Source organism: Puma concolor, chromosome F2 (genome assembly GCF_028749965.1).
Source record: "Puma concolor isolate L17-30 chromosome F2, mPumCon1.1.hap2, whole genome shotgun sequence".
NCBI classification, from domain to species: Eukaryota; Metazoa; Chordata; class Mammalia; order Carnivora; family Felidae; genus Puma; species Puma concolor.
The window spans coordinates 11,401,995-11,416,336 of record NC_141684.1 but is presented as its reverse complement, the minus strand read 5'-3'; the positions used below and the strand labels follow the sequence as shown (position 1 = coordinate 11,416,336).

At 45.1% G+C, this 14,342-nt stretch overlaps 1 protein-coding gene across 4 annotated transcripts in view; it reads right to left on the bottom strand.

The window, feature by feature from the left end:
- Nucleotides 1–14,342, bottom strand: part of ASAP1 (ArfGAP with SH3 domain, ankyrin repeat and PH domain 1) — a 348,090-nt gene that overhangs the window by 144,743 nt on the left and 189,005 nt on the right. For all 4 annotated transcript variants that reach the window (XM_086695637.1, XM_086695635.1, XM_086695638.1 and 1 more), the window contains exon 4: nucleotides 3,571–3,643. In XM_086695637.1, coding sequence (XP_086551763.1) covers nucleotides 3,571–3,643 — 73 coding nt within the window. The remainder of the gene's footprint in view (nucleotides 1–3,570; nucleotides 3,644–14,342) is intronic.

Genomic DNA, 14,342 nt, shown 5'->3' with positions numbered 1-14,342 from the left:
GGTATCTCTCCCACTGAACTGTAAAATTCATGAAGGCAGAGATTCTGTCCGATTTGTCTAATATACTCACCCCCCAGAATGGTATCATGGAACAGGTGTTCAATAAATGTTTGTTGAACAAACGGTATTTGGTGACAAACACATAAAATATGAAGATAAAAGACATAGCACCAACCCTCCTCAGGCAGTTCATGGGCCAGTGCAGAAGCTCTCCGTTTTAGCTGCACACCGTGTGGGAAGTGATTTTGTTATGATCCCAATACCTGGGCCTTACTCTAGAACAGCTCTTGGTGTGTAGGCCCGAGGGACCCCTGTGTTTGTGTTTTAAGTGCTCTTTGGGTGATTCTAATGAAAAGTCAGGGTTGATGGGAATATAAGGTGGTGCAGCCACTCTGGAAAACAATATGGAGGTTCCTTAAAAAACTAAAAATAGAACTACCCTACGACCCAGCAATTGCACTACTAGGCATTTATCCATGGGATATGGGTGTGCTGTTTCAAAGGGGCACATGCACCCCCATGTTTATAGCAGCACTATCAACAATAGCCAAAGTATGGAAAGAGCCCAAATGTCCATCGATGGATGAATGGGTAAAGAAGATGTGGTATATATATGTGTGTGTGTGTGCGTGTGTGTGTGTATACACACACATACATATGTACACACATATACATACATACAATGGAGTATTACTCGGCAATCAGAAAGAATGAAATCTTGTCATTTGTAACTACGTGGATGGAACTGGAGGGTATTATGCTCAGTGAAATTAGTCAGAGAAAGACAAAAATCATATGACTTCACTCATATGAGGACTTTAAGAGACAAAACAGATGAACATGAGGGAAGGGAAACAAAAATAATATAAACACAGGGAGAGGGACAAAACAGAAGAGACTCATAAATATGGAGAATAAGCTGAGGGTTACTGGAGGGGTTGTGGGTGGGGGGATGGGCTAAATGGGGAAGGGGCACTAAGGAATCTACTCCCGAAATCACTGTTGCACTAGATGCTAACTAACTCGGATGTAAATTAAAAAAAATAAAAAATAAAACAAGTTAAAAAAAAAAAAAGTCAGGGTTGACACTTGCTAGTCCAATGCCAGAGAGACCGATCAACAGTTACAATACGATGGGGTGTATGTTCTCCTGCTGCAAACCGATTTCCTGTGATGATGGAAATGTCCCGGGTCTGCCCTGTCCAATACCGTAGCTGTCAGTCACACTGTGGCTCTTGAGCACTCAAAATGTGGCTACTGAGCCTGGAGGACCTGAATTTTAAATCTTATTTGATTTTAATGAGCTTAAATTTAAAAAGCCATATGTGACTAGAAGCTACTCTATTAGATGGTAGAGACATAAGGCAAAGTACGCAGGGGAACCCCTCACCCAGCGAGGGGTAGGAGCGGTCACACTCAGAGCGCTGAGGTCCCCATTCAAAAGGCGAGAACAATCTCCTGGAGGAAGTGGCAGTCAGACTGCACATATTCCTTGAACTCTCTACCTTACACATATGCACGGACAGCCTCTCCCTCCCGCCATACCCAGGTCAGCTGTGACCAAGGAAGCCCTTTCAAGAACAAGATGAAGCACATCCCTACCAAGAAAAAGAGCCCTTGTGTGAGCTGCTGAAGGATGTGATTGTGGTCACCGTGGCACACAGAGGGAACACGTCTTGAGCAAGGACACTGGGGAGAAAAGGAGTTACGTGGAGCCCCCAGCAGAGCAAATATGGTAGCAATGCTCCGTTGCAAATCGGAGGTCTCTCTTCAGTGGCTCACAAGCTGAGAGCCTCAAGCATAAACCATAACATTTCGGAGAACTGACACTTGGTTCCTGAGGCGGATACTGGCTCATTAAGCTCTTTAGGAAATCGGGCGGGCCCAGTGTTATTTGTAGAAGACTGAATTAACCCAGAGAAGGAACCCATGCCACCGATCTGCTTGTCGTTTTCCCCAAGTGCGATGCACCTACCACGTGCAGGAAGTTTTTTGGTGGCTTTAAAGATTACCTCATTTTATCCATACAAGGCTCTGCAAATTAGATGATTGTTTTCTCATTTTATGGTGAAGCAATTTAAGATCCATGGAAGTTAAGTCATTTACTTAACAAGTAGTGACAGTTAGTGATCTACGCTACCTGAGTTTCTTTCTCACAAAAACTGTATTTTATGAAATAGATATCCTAAGTCCCCATTTGTTTTTGGTTTTTCCACCACAAATCCGGATGATCACAATCAATGCTTCAATAAACCTACCTGTGTATCCACTTTCCATACACTTTCACTGATGCGTAACATACCTGCATCCATGCAAAAAGTATGTAAGCCTTAAGTGTAGCATGTGAAGAATTATCAAAAAATAAACTGAGCTACGTAATCATCCCCAAATCAAGAAAGAGAACAATACCAGCACCTCAGAAGCTTCCTATGGCCACCTCCTCGTTATTCCCCCCGTCCACCTCCCCCCAGAGGGCGAATATCTACAAAGGGGCTGCCACATTTTGGGGGTAAATCAGAATGAAGCTAAGGCAGAAGTTATATAATTTAGGCCAAGATTTAAAACATTTGAAACATTTAAACAGTTAAAACATCACTATATAACTAGACAATTCTCTATTCATCTGTCTTAATTAGAAGTTTGGGTCTTATTGGAAATAAGGAAATTAGAGAGGTGTCAGGGAATCAGGATACAGAATGTGTTAACAATCAGGCCCAAGGGCTTTGAAGAAGACAAGAGACAATTAGATTTCCAGCTCGTTGAGACTACCGATTCCCAGCTCTGATGAGAGGAGGCCCATAAAGCATCTGACAGTCGAGTTTTTCCTTTCTCAATGTTCCTTTCTACTCCGTAATTTTATGACAATTAGGAGTATGACTATAAATAAAATATAAAATTTATATAAAATATGAATGTATGGCATTTACTGAACTTCCCCGAGGTGAAGATATTAGCTAATTAACTCCCTTCGACGACCCTGCAAAAATACCACAATCTCTGCTTTAAAGAGAAGATGGAGGTTCAAAACCGTGAAGTAACCAGCCTAAGGTCACACTGCTAGTGAGAGGCAGAGTGAGGGTGCAAACCTGCACCTGTCCGACTTCAAGGCCAAGAATAGACTCTGGTTGGCAGATCTGGTCAGGTCTCAGTTCAGCCTCGCCCCCTTCCCCGGCACTCACACCGATTTCCAAATGTTGTAGAGGTACGCTGCAGAAAGAACGATCTTCATGTGTTTAACAGAGACCCCTGAATTACGAACTGATCAGCTACACAAACAGATGCTGCCTATCTCACATGTCACCTGTGGCTAAATTACCTGTACACCTGCTAAGGTTTTAAATGTCCAGTGGGTCTAAAAACCCACTGCAACTAATGTTCTTTCATTGTTTTATTTTGGAAACAGTAACCGGTTTAGATGGAGAAGAAACAGAGAAAAAAGGGAAAAATGGAACTTCTTCGACCTTATTTTTTCTTTTGTATTGTCTTCTATAAACGTAACATCTTACAGATAACAGAGAAAACTGCAAACGTTATATATAATTCATGCCGTCTGCTTTGGAAAGTACTTACCTTGACCGGAATTATATATTGCTTTGACAGACTTCTTCACTTTCTGTAAGGCTGTTCTATCTTGGTCTAGAGCCTAAAAGAGAAAAACGAGGGGAGAAGATGTTGGAAAATTTGGCAAATTAAAACACACTCGTAATGACATTCATCCTGTGGAGCGCCACAGCGGTAGCAAGTGGACATAGTTACGAACAGGGAACCATTTCAGAGACCGGCAGTGCCCATGATCTGAGGAGTTCTGTTTTGGGGATAAAAAGAGTCGTTCCACAAAGCTCAGTGTTGGGGGAAGCTGACAGCATGGGAGTCAGTCGGTTTTCACACTAAGCTCTGCACGGGAAAGAAACTACAAGCCACTTAAGATAGGGGAAGACTGGTTTTCACTGGAAGAAGGTGCAACCCGGGAAGGGACAAAGGCATAAGACGTGAATAACACATATCCAAGAGAACCAAACACATTTTTATCACCTGATGGGAACTTCAGCCAGGAAGAAAACATTTCAAAGGGTGCAATGAGAGTGACCTGAGGATTCCTTTTAAACTTTTTTTTTTTAATGTTTATTTTTGAGACAGAGAGAGAGAGAGAGAGAGAGAGTGCGCGCATGAGTGGTGGAAGGGCAGAGAGAGAAGGAGACACAGAATGTGAAGCAGGCTCCAGGCTTTGAGCTGTCAGCACAGAGCCTGATGCGGGCCTCAAGCTCACGAACTGTGAGATCATGACCTGAGCCGAAGTCGCATGCTTAACCGACTGAGCCACACAGGTGCCCCTGAGGATTCCTTTTAAAATTAAAAAACTTATGACGTAAGGCCAGTTGTATTTTAAAATTCTGCTTACTAAAAAAGCACAGCATGGAAAATGCTACCATGATGCTGGTAATGCTTTTAAATGATTTCTTAGATGGTGTATAAACACATCTACATCATCTACTTGTGCTACAAGTTGCGGGGGTGGGGTGGTTCTAGGGGACTGACTTGATTTTTAATCCAGGGACTGGACACACAATTGTGCTCTGTTCGGGAAGACTGTGCACTTAGGACATGCATACTCTTTTCATAATGTGTATTTCAATTCAAAATCAAATTTAAAAAGGGTTGTATTCAATATAGAAATTTATATGGCATGCTGACCTAACTTCTTAAAACAACTTTAAACCTTCCTCTCTGCTTCCCTGAGGGTCAACGATCCAGAGACTGGGAGCCCCTGGATGGTGTGTCAAAATCTGGAGGGCATGAGCAGTGACAGCAATAATAATGAACTTAGGCACATAAAATTTAAGACCATGAAATGTACGCTCACATCCATGACATCATCTAAACCTCAAAACCTCAGAGGAGAAAACCGAGGGCCACAGAGGGTAAACACTCCTACCCCTGAAAGTCGCACAAAGAGATGAAAAGGGTAAATGCAGTGGCAGCAGGTAATAATGCCCTTGGCCTGCAAGACGGTCTTTCCTGTCACTCTAAACCTGTGGCTCAAGTGGCGCTGCCCCTTCCGTTCAGCTCCAGTCCTCTGGACCCCGGTGGCTGGCAGGGTGGGTACCTGACTGGTGCTGGGCCCAGGCTCTCACAGGATTTCTGGGCTTGGGAAACAGGGACCTCAGTGTGCAGATCCCTTCTGAGGAGGGGCGCCTGGTGATCGCCGGTGGTTCTGTTCCTTGATCTGTGAGGAATCTGGACAGACGGATGGACCGATGACACACACAGAGCACCAGACACAGGAGCTGGAGAGGGTCCCGGTGGCATCAGAGTCCTGGCTTCCAGCTGCACCCAAGGCATAGGTCACTGCTAACCTTCCTGGAGACTGAGTATATTTTTGCCCCAAGCTGGCTGAAGTGGGGGTTCTACCACTTGCAACACAAGTCCTGGGTAACACAAGAACCCAAGTTTACTGAGCACTTGCTACACCAGGTATGAGCTTGGTATGGTGGACGTACCAAGTAGGTAAGATACATATGCTTCCAGTATCTTCTCCCTTTGCACTGCATCTTTACAAAACCCCCAGAAAGCAGCATCCACGTTTTTAAGATAAGGAAATAGGCCTTCAATAAGTATTTGCAGAAAGGGAGGGAGAGGGAAAGACTAATTAAGTTGTCCAAAGTCACACAGCCAGAAGGGGCTGGAGTCACATCTCACGCTAACGTCTACTGTATCTCAAACCTAATGAGATGCTGAGGTAAAACCCCGAGTTTTCAGACCCCAAGTCTGACCGCTACCCTCCACCATGCCCATTGCTTATGTCCCACCTCCACACATTTGTCACAGCCATTTACCACCTGCACTTCTATTTAACATTTTTCTTTAAGCCCATTCACATCTTTTACATTGTCCAGAAGTGTAGTAAGTGGAAAATCAGGATCACTCACCATTAACAGAAGATACCCTTTTTAAAGATCACTGTGACTCTCTCTATAAAATGCTCACTTGGGGGCTCAGTTGGCTCAGTTGGTCAAGTGTCCAACTTTTGCTTTTGGGTCAGGTCATGATCTCATGGTGTGTGAGTCTGAGCCCCACGCAGGGCTCTGTTCTGGTAGCATGGAGCCTTCTTGGGATTCTCTCCTTCTCCCTCTCTCTCTGCCCTTCCCCATCTCTCTCTCTCTCTCTCTCTCTCTCTCTCTAAATAAACTTAAAAAAAAAAAAAAGATAAAATGCTCATCCGTTCTGTACCTGCGACCATCTCCTGTGACACCATGATACTGCACTCCACACTTAAGGAAACAGTGTCTTGCTAGACAGTTTCACAAGAGACAAAGTTTGAGTTATTTCACAGAGTTGAGGTTTGTACTGTAGAGAAAAGAGGAAAGAGAACTCACATTTTAGTAAGTGCTTAGAGTGGCACAGAGGGTGCTGAGGCTGCCACGGACCGCCTCATGTCATTCTCACCAAAACCCCATGAAAGCAGTACTATTATCAAATTTGTTTTATAGATGAGGAACACAGAGGCTCAGAAAGTCTGACTCGCCCTGGGTGGCGGAGCGGGAGTCTGAGCTCAGGTCCTCACAACAGAACCTGACCTCCCAACAGCACCCAGCTCTGCGTTCCCGTGATGTCTGGGATGAACTGCATCCAAAAATAGAGCCTCCTTAAAAACTGAGAATAAACTGAGGGTTGTTGGGGGGTGGGAGGGAGGGAAAGTGGGTGAGGGGCATCGAGGAAGGCACCTGTTGGGATGAGCACTGGGTGCTGTATGGAAACCAATTTGATAATAAATTTCGTATTAAAAATTTTTTTAAACAAAAATAAAATAAAATAAAATAAATAAAGTTAAAAAATAAAATAAAAATAGAGCCTCATGTTAAGGGGGGTGGGAGTGGAACTACCTGCCAGTTTTCAGAGACAAATGAGTTAAGAAATTACAAGCTATTCAGGATGTTAAGAGTCTTCCAGGGAAAGAAACTAATGCAAATAAGTACAAATAACCATGCATTTAAGACACAAAATCTAATGGGTTTATCTTCTGATGAACTGCTTTTGTGGGAAAAACATTTAAAAAATAATCCCAATAATAGCTGCCATTTATTTTTTGTCTATATTCTTACTATCTTTTTTTTTTTTTTTCCAGATGAAAAACCCTGGGGTTTTAGAGAAATAAACAGTTTGCCTGCCAAGTGGCACATTAAGTAAGAGAACCAGCCTAGGCTTTTTCAAGCACACCACCCATCCACGGCAGCACAAATGTGTGTCCATGCTCCCCCTGGATCTAACCATTTCCTTAATTGGTTTTGAGAAAGGAACAAAAATCCTGCTTCTGGAAGAAAAGAACGTATCTGTTCAGCTTTGGGGAGTGATGACCGCAAAAAGATGGGTCTACTCAAAGAGGAATTAATGAGTGGGCTTTAATGTCCTTCCACAGTTAGAGAGTTAATGAGCCCAAGTGAGCACACGGATGTGGAAGATTCCAGTCTAACATTTTATAAGACCAACTATCTGCTTCCTTTTTATTTCCCCCTCCTCGGGAAAAGTCTCAGAATTTACGTTGAAGTTTTACCAACTCGTCTATAAACTAACAGGGTTCAAAGTTCACGCACGTAATTTAAAGGTTATTAATAACATCCGCATTTGACAGCTACAGTCAGAGTTGAATCTGGGTTAACACTTCTCTTTTTACACCCTAGCATTTGGCCACTGGCAGAAAGAAGCCAAGTAAAATGCGTTTTTACAGGCCCTGTGTTTAAGAGCAGAGGACACTGTCACTGCGTCAGGCAGGGCGCCCCTCCAGAACAGCACACGTCTAAACGTGCTACAAAGTGCCATCCCCTCAACTGCCAGACAAGCAACATGTACAGTGACATCCTTTCAAATGTCACATGCGTACAATTAAATACAGGCTAAGAGAAGAGTGGCAGATAAGTGGACCATAAAATTATTGTATTTCCCAATGCTAAAATATGTACCTGCATTTCTAAGTATGCATCCGAGGTTGAACAACTCAAAAGGGTACGTGTGTGGGGGAGAGAAAGAGGGAGGATGGATTAACAAATAAAGGAATCCAGGAGAACATTCTGATCTCTAACAATAGGAAAGTCCCTTTCCTATCCAAATTTTTGCGATACAGCAACCTCACATTCGCTACATTACTGAAGAGCAGCGTCTATAATGTAGGGAAGCACTTCCAACCTGGGTATGGAGACTCTTTACGGCTACTTCATGTACAGCCCTAACAGGTCCGGTCCTCTAAACTCACAGAGAAGACACAGGCTGTTGCAAATCTGAAGGACACGGTCAGAGAAGTCATGCCGACAGAGGCCTTACGTGGGAGCCAGAAGAATTCAGAAACATTACACAAACAGGACGTGAGAATGCAAAATTCTTGAGGAGTCTGAGGCCACTCAGGGTAGGACATGGAGCCTTCCGTACCCCTCCAGGACAGGCAGCATCCGTCTGTCACAGCAGCGCAACAATGGACGTTCTCAGAGACGCACGGGGACCCAGCCACACGTGCTCCCAGCTCAGGGCATTTGCTCTTGACCCCTTTGCCTGGAATGCTCTTCCCTAAGCACTTCCCTTGACTGGCTTCCTTTTTACACAGGCTTCAGATGAAACGCCCCTTCCTCCGAGGGCCCTTCTATGGTCAATCTAAAGCAGCACACCCCCTCAGCCTGCTTCGTTACTCTCTTTTACACTCAGGCTGGCTTTTCCATAGTACTACCACATCCTGAAATGATCCCGTTTGTGACTTGTTTGTTTTTACTGTATTTATCTCCCTGCAGAAAAGCTCTATGAAGGCAGGGCCTGTGTGACCTGCTCATAGCTAAATGCCCATTCCCCGTGCCTAGCAGGTGACAGATGCTCAAAAATGCGTACGAAACGAAGTTAACAAATCATTGAATAAACGAATTCCTCAGTATTCACGGTTCCACAAAACAGGAAAGTACGTACCACAGGGCTTGCCTTGAAGATGGCTGAACGAAATAAAGTTCTGGACTCAGAAAACGTGGCCGTCTGTAATTCTTCCCCTAGTGGTTTTGAATAGCCCAGGTTTAGATGGATGGGTGTGTGATGTGTATAGACAGTCGCAAGGTGTAAGAGCTAAGACCAAAAGGAGGGTACCAAAAGGAACGGTTTGGGAGAGACAGAACTTCTACATTCCAAGTTCATTTTGTGCCTTAAAACAGTTATTCTGTCCACTTTCTTAAAAAACACCTTATTGACATATGATATACTTATGTTAAATGAGCAACAGTGATACTATTGTTATTATTCATTAAGATTTTCTATTTCGGAATTACTTTCTAAGTCTATGGCACTTTCTTCAATATACTCAAACAGGGAACACTGTTCTTATTTTGGATAAATGTGATTTTCTGAAATTAAGCAGAAGTCTTTGGAGCTAAATCTCATGCATGTACTTATGACAGAAAAGAAACAGTGGTCATCATGGGAATGCAAGCTGGTGCAGCCACTCTGGAAAACAGTATGGAGGTTCCTCAAAAAACTAAAAACAGAACTACCCTACGACCCAGCAATTGCACGACTAGGCATTTATCCACAGGATACGGGTGTGCTGTTTCGAAGGGACACATGCACCCCCATGTTTATAGCAGCACTATCAACAATAGCCAAAATATAGAAAGAGCCCAAATGTCCACTGATGGATGAATGGATAAAGAAGATGTGGTGTGCATATATACAATGGAGTATTACTCGGCAATCAAAAAGAATGAAATCTTGCCATGTGCAACTACGTGGATGGAACTGGAGGGTATTATGCTTAGTGCAATTAGTCAGAGAAAGACAAAAATCATACGACTTCACTCATATGAGGCCTTTAAGAGGCAAAACAGATGAACATGAGGGAAGGGAAACAAAAATAATATAAAAACAGGGAGGGGGACAAAACAGAAGAGACTCATAAATGTGGAGAACAAACTGAGGGTTACTGGAGGGGTTGGGGGAGGGGAGGTGGGCTAAATGGGGAAGGGGCCCTAAGGAATCTACTCCTGAAATCACTGCTGCACTAGATGCAACTAATTTGGATGTAAATTAAAAAAAATAAAAAATAAAATTATTAAAAAAAAGAAAAAGAAACAGTGGTCCATCAATAAAATGACCAGCACAGAGCTTGTTCGGGATACGCCGACGTGGATGGCCCACACCTACCTTCCGTGGACGTGAGCGCTGAGTGTACGAGTGCACACCTGGAAGTGGCTGGCGCAAAGCCTCACGCAGAGCAGGCTATCGCTACCCTAACCTCTGAAGGTGTTTCTGCAGAGAAATTCCTGAAACGTTTGGAGCAGTGAGAGCCAAACATCTCTGGAACAAGTAGCCCTACGAGTAACGTGATTTCTTCAATGAAAAGAATTTTTGTTCCCTTGGGAAAAAGGGGGGGAGGGGACTGTTTCCATTTTATCACTTTCTAGTCACATTCGCAGACGTAATTGCAAAAACGCATCTTAATAGATGCTTTTGTCCCCTAATCACTACAAAGCAAATGCTCTCATGTGTAATTCCCGTAATAGGGAAAGGAAGGGAAGACTCTGTTGGTCTAATTTTGGTTCATACCTGACTGCTTAGGCCTTCAGCTTCCTGAGCAATCAGGCGACCTTGCAGGAAGGAGGCAGGACCCGGGAGCAAAGTGCTCAGGCTACCTGAGGCTGGATGCCTACTTAACGTAGGCATAAGGCCTCAGGGAACAAAACAGAGAATGCAGCCTTGCAGCCTATCAATACATTCATCATTTATCCACCGTAAGGCCCGATACACTAGAGTGCATACGTGTGCAATTATAATGTGACTCAGGAATAAGCCCGAGAGTAATCTGATGGCATAATGAAGAGCACTGTGAACAAAGGTGCCAGAGGAGAATGACAAGGGAAACTACCCATCAGCTCCAAAAAGAAGAGGGATCAGGCAAACCATGTGAGTGAGTGTGTGCTCTGAGGATCATCCAACTGGGGTTTTTGTATCATTTACTTACTCATCTAGTAACTGTGCTAGGCACATACTGAACACTGCTCTGAGCCAGGCACCGGTCAGGTGTGCCAACCAAACATTGCATCTACCTGAGCTTCCCCGGCTGCCTGCTCCTCCCTCCCTTCTCCCTGCCACAGCAAGATGGCAATGACAGATCCCTTGGCAGGAGTGCACACGGAGCCTGGCACTGCTTTAAATGAGACTGATGGAGGGAGTTGTGCAAAGACCACTGATGCTTGCTACCCTGGGGCTTTACCCACACTTCCTATCATTCTACTCTTTACCTTGTATTTCAGGTGTTTAGGCGCCCATGTCTCCTCCCTACTCAATTAACTAAGAGGTCTGGAAGGACAATACTTGTATGTTGTACAAAAAAGATGCTCAGTGAGAGGCACCTGGGTGGTTCAGTCAGTTAAGTGTCCAACTCCAGCTCAGGGCACGATATCACAGTTCATGAGTTTGAGCCCCGTGTTGGGCTCTGTGCTGACAGCTTGGAGCCTGGAGCCTGCTTTGGATTCTATGTCTCCTCCTCTCTCTGCCCCTCCCCTGCTTGTGCTCTATCTCTCTCAAAAATATATAAACGTTAAAAAAAATTAAAAAAAAAAGATGCTCAGTTAGAATTTGCTGAATTGAAGGAACACACACACACACACACACACACACACACACACACACACACACGAGGAAGGAAGAGTCAATGAAGTCCCTGTTCCTGCAGTGACATCCAGGTCCCCTACACTGCCTGCAACGCCCTATGTGACCCAGCCCTACTGCCCCGGGACTTCTGTTCCCACACTCTCCACTACTCATGTCTACACCCACACCTGCAATCTTTCTGAACCCACCAGCTTTGGCAGCTGCTGAAACCCCGTTCTTGAAGCTCCTCTCCAGAACGACAGGGGCTTGGCCTGCTGCTCCTTCTCTCTTTCTTTTCAGCGTTTTTCCTTTCCAGCTCAAATGCTGGAAGTGAAGTCCCTGTCAACTTGGGGAGTCGAGAATGACCTTGTGTGCCAGCTACACAACACCAGCAGTTAGGATGAGGTTCAATCAGAAAGCAGCGCCGAGCAGCTGCCAACAGGGGAAGGGGGCACGGTGGCAGCAGCATATATGAAAGGAAGAGGTAAAGACGGTGAAGATGTTATCGTTAGTTTCAAGATTAATATGAGCTGGATGAGGCGGCTACACAGGGGAAACGATCAACTTAAAATAAAGTTCGGTTTGCATCACTGAGCCAAAAAATGGAAAGTTGACATATCATCCACAAACAGAAGTGTTTATCTGTGCTATTTTAGACTATAAAAGGTGGCCTTAAGATTCCGATCCTCCCATATTCATACAGATTTCAATCAGAAACTTAATGTCCTCTACTGTACCTCTGGCTGAAGGGTGGAATGGGGTAGGAATTCACCCACAGATGCTCAAAATCTGTAGATGCTATAAATGACTCAGGTTTGGCCCCACTTGAAAGTTCCTTCACAGTTCAGATCTGTAGCAAACATTCAATCTATCACCCTTGGCAATACTTCCTGCCCGAATCTGAGGATCTATTTATTCCATGCACCAAAACACTTCCAACCTATCAACTTTCCAATGCAAAGAAAAGGTACTGCATAAAATTGTAACTCACAAAAGTCCACTTGCCTGGGTATGCATAAATTACCCATTAGGTGTGTAAACATCTTTAGGGCAGGGACTATGCCAGGCCCAGTGTAGGGGTTCAATAACATCAAGTGAGTCTGCCTCTATATTAAAAGGATCTAGAATTAAAGGTGTATTAGAACAAGATTGACACAAAATGTTACTATTTATTTCTCATGAGCTATTTATTTTAAAAACCTAAGTGTTAATTCCTTACTGGAAGAAGTATCATCTTAACTAATGTAAATATAGCAGGACTTATTTTTTGGTTGGGTGAGGCATGTATAAATACTCATTTCCTATCTCCCCAGGGCTCACCCTGTCTCTCAAAAGTTAAATCACATCTATGAGGTTTTGATGAAATCATCAGATATTCTCCGTGAAGGCCAGGGACCTCGATGCAACATACTCCCCTCAGTTGACCACTCTGAGGCTGCAAAGGCAGCCTCAGAGAAGTCCAATATGTAACGTGGGCAGAGGAAGCTGAGCAGGGTGAAGGGCCTGCCTCCCTCCCCCACTGTCCCCTCCTCTTACCGATGGGAAAAGCAGACCCTGAGAGGGAAACGGCTGCCCCCCCCCCCCCGCCGCCCCCAGGAAGGGAAGGCCTGGCTCACTTCCAAATTCAGTAGTCATTTCAGTAACCCACTCTGCCTCCTGCACAGATGTCAGGATCCAGCCACGTGAACAAAAAAAAGGGGAGCAGATCTCCTTCAAGACCCTTAACGTCAGACTGGTCATCAGAAAAAAGCTAAGCCACTGCGTACGTTCCGCACAGAGACCCTAACCCATCTCTAAGGGCTAAGCCAAGTTGTGCTTTTCTCCGAGAAGCACATTCTCTGCCCCGAACAGCTAGAGTCCTTGCCGGCCCCACACCATCCGCACGAGTTACCCCCAGGGGTGCCCACAGATATCCTAGCATTTAGCAACCACCTGTCAGCAGGTCCAGGTGTTTCTCCGTGGACCCGGAAGCAGCAGAGCCTAGTCGTGGAAAGAGCCATTCTGAGAGCAAGTGCGAGACGACGGCTACAGGCAATGACTGAGCCCAAGGAGACCCCGCGTCACTTCCCGGCTGTGTGACCGTGCTCGGGTTAGTCATCCCCAAACACTCATGCCTTCCTCACACGACACCTGGCACAGACAGGTGTTTCCTTCTTCTCTTCCTTTCCTTCCCCGTCCACAGGTTCCTGTATTTGCTTGTTCTCGCCTCCACTGTCCCCTATGCTGATGACGATGATGATGAAAATATCATGAACATGTTTTATATACAACATCTTACTTAGTCCTCACAGTAACCTTCAAGGCGGCTTCCGTTACCCATACTTTACAGATGAGGAGACTGAAGCTCAGAATGGCCCTAGATCCCGCAGCCAGTCAGGGACATCGCCAGGATTCAAAGCTGGGCCTTCCGGATCCCTAAAGCCTGTTCTCCTAAGCACTGCGCTCTCCCACCTTCCAACCTGACACAGTGGAGTCCAGGGGACGGAGGGGCCCTTAAAAAAAACCAGCCAGGGATTCGGTCACCAGACTGCGAGGCAACTTCAAAACCCGTCTCCTTCCCACTCCAGGATTCTCTGTGAAGGAGCCGAAGAGGAGCTGACGGCCGTGCTGTGCTTGAAACCCGCACAAAGTAGCTCTTTAAGGACGGGCTGGGGGACAAAAGGTGAAGTGGGGGGAAGTCAGCCTGCAGCCCGCTGGGGCCGTGCCCCCCGAGCAGGTCAGGCCTGCGCTGC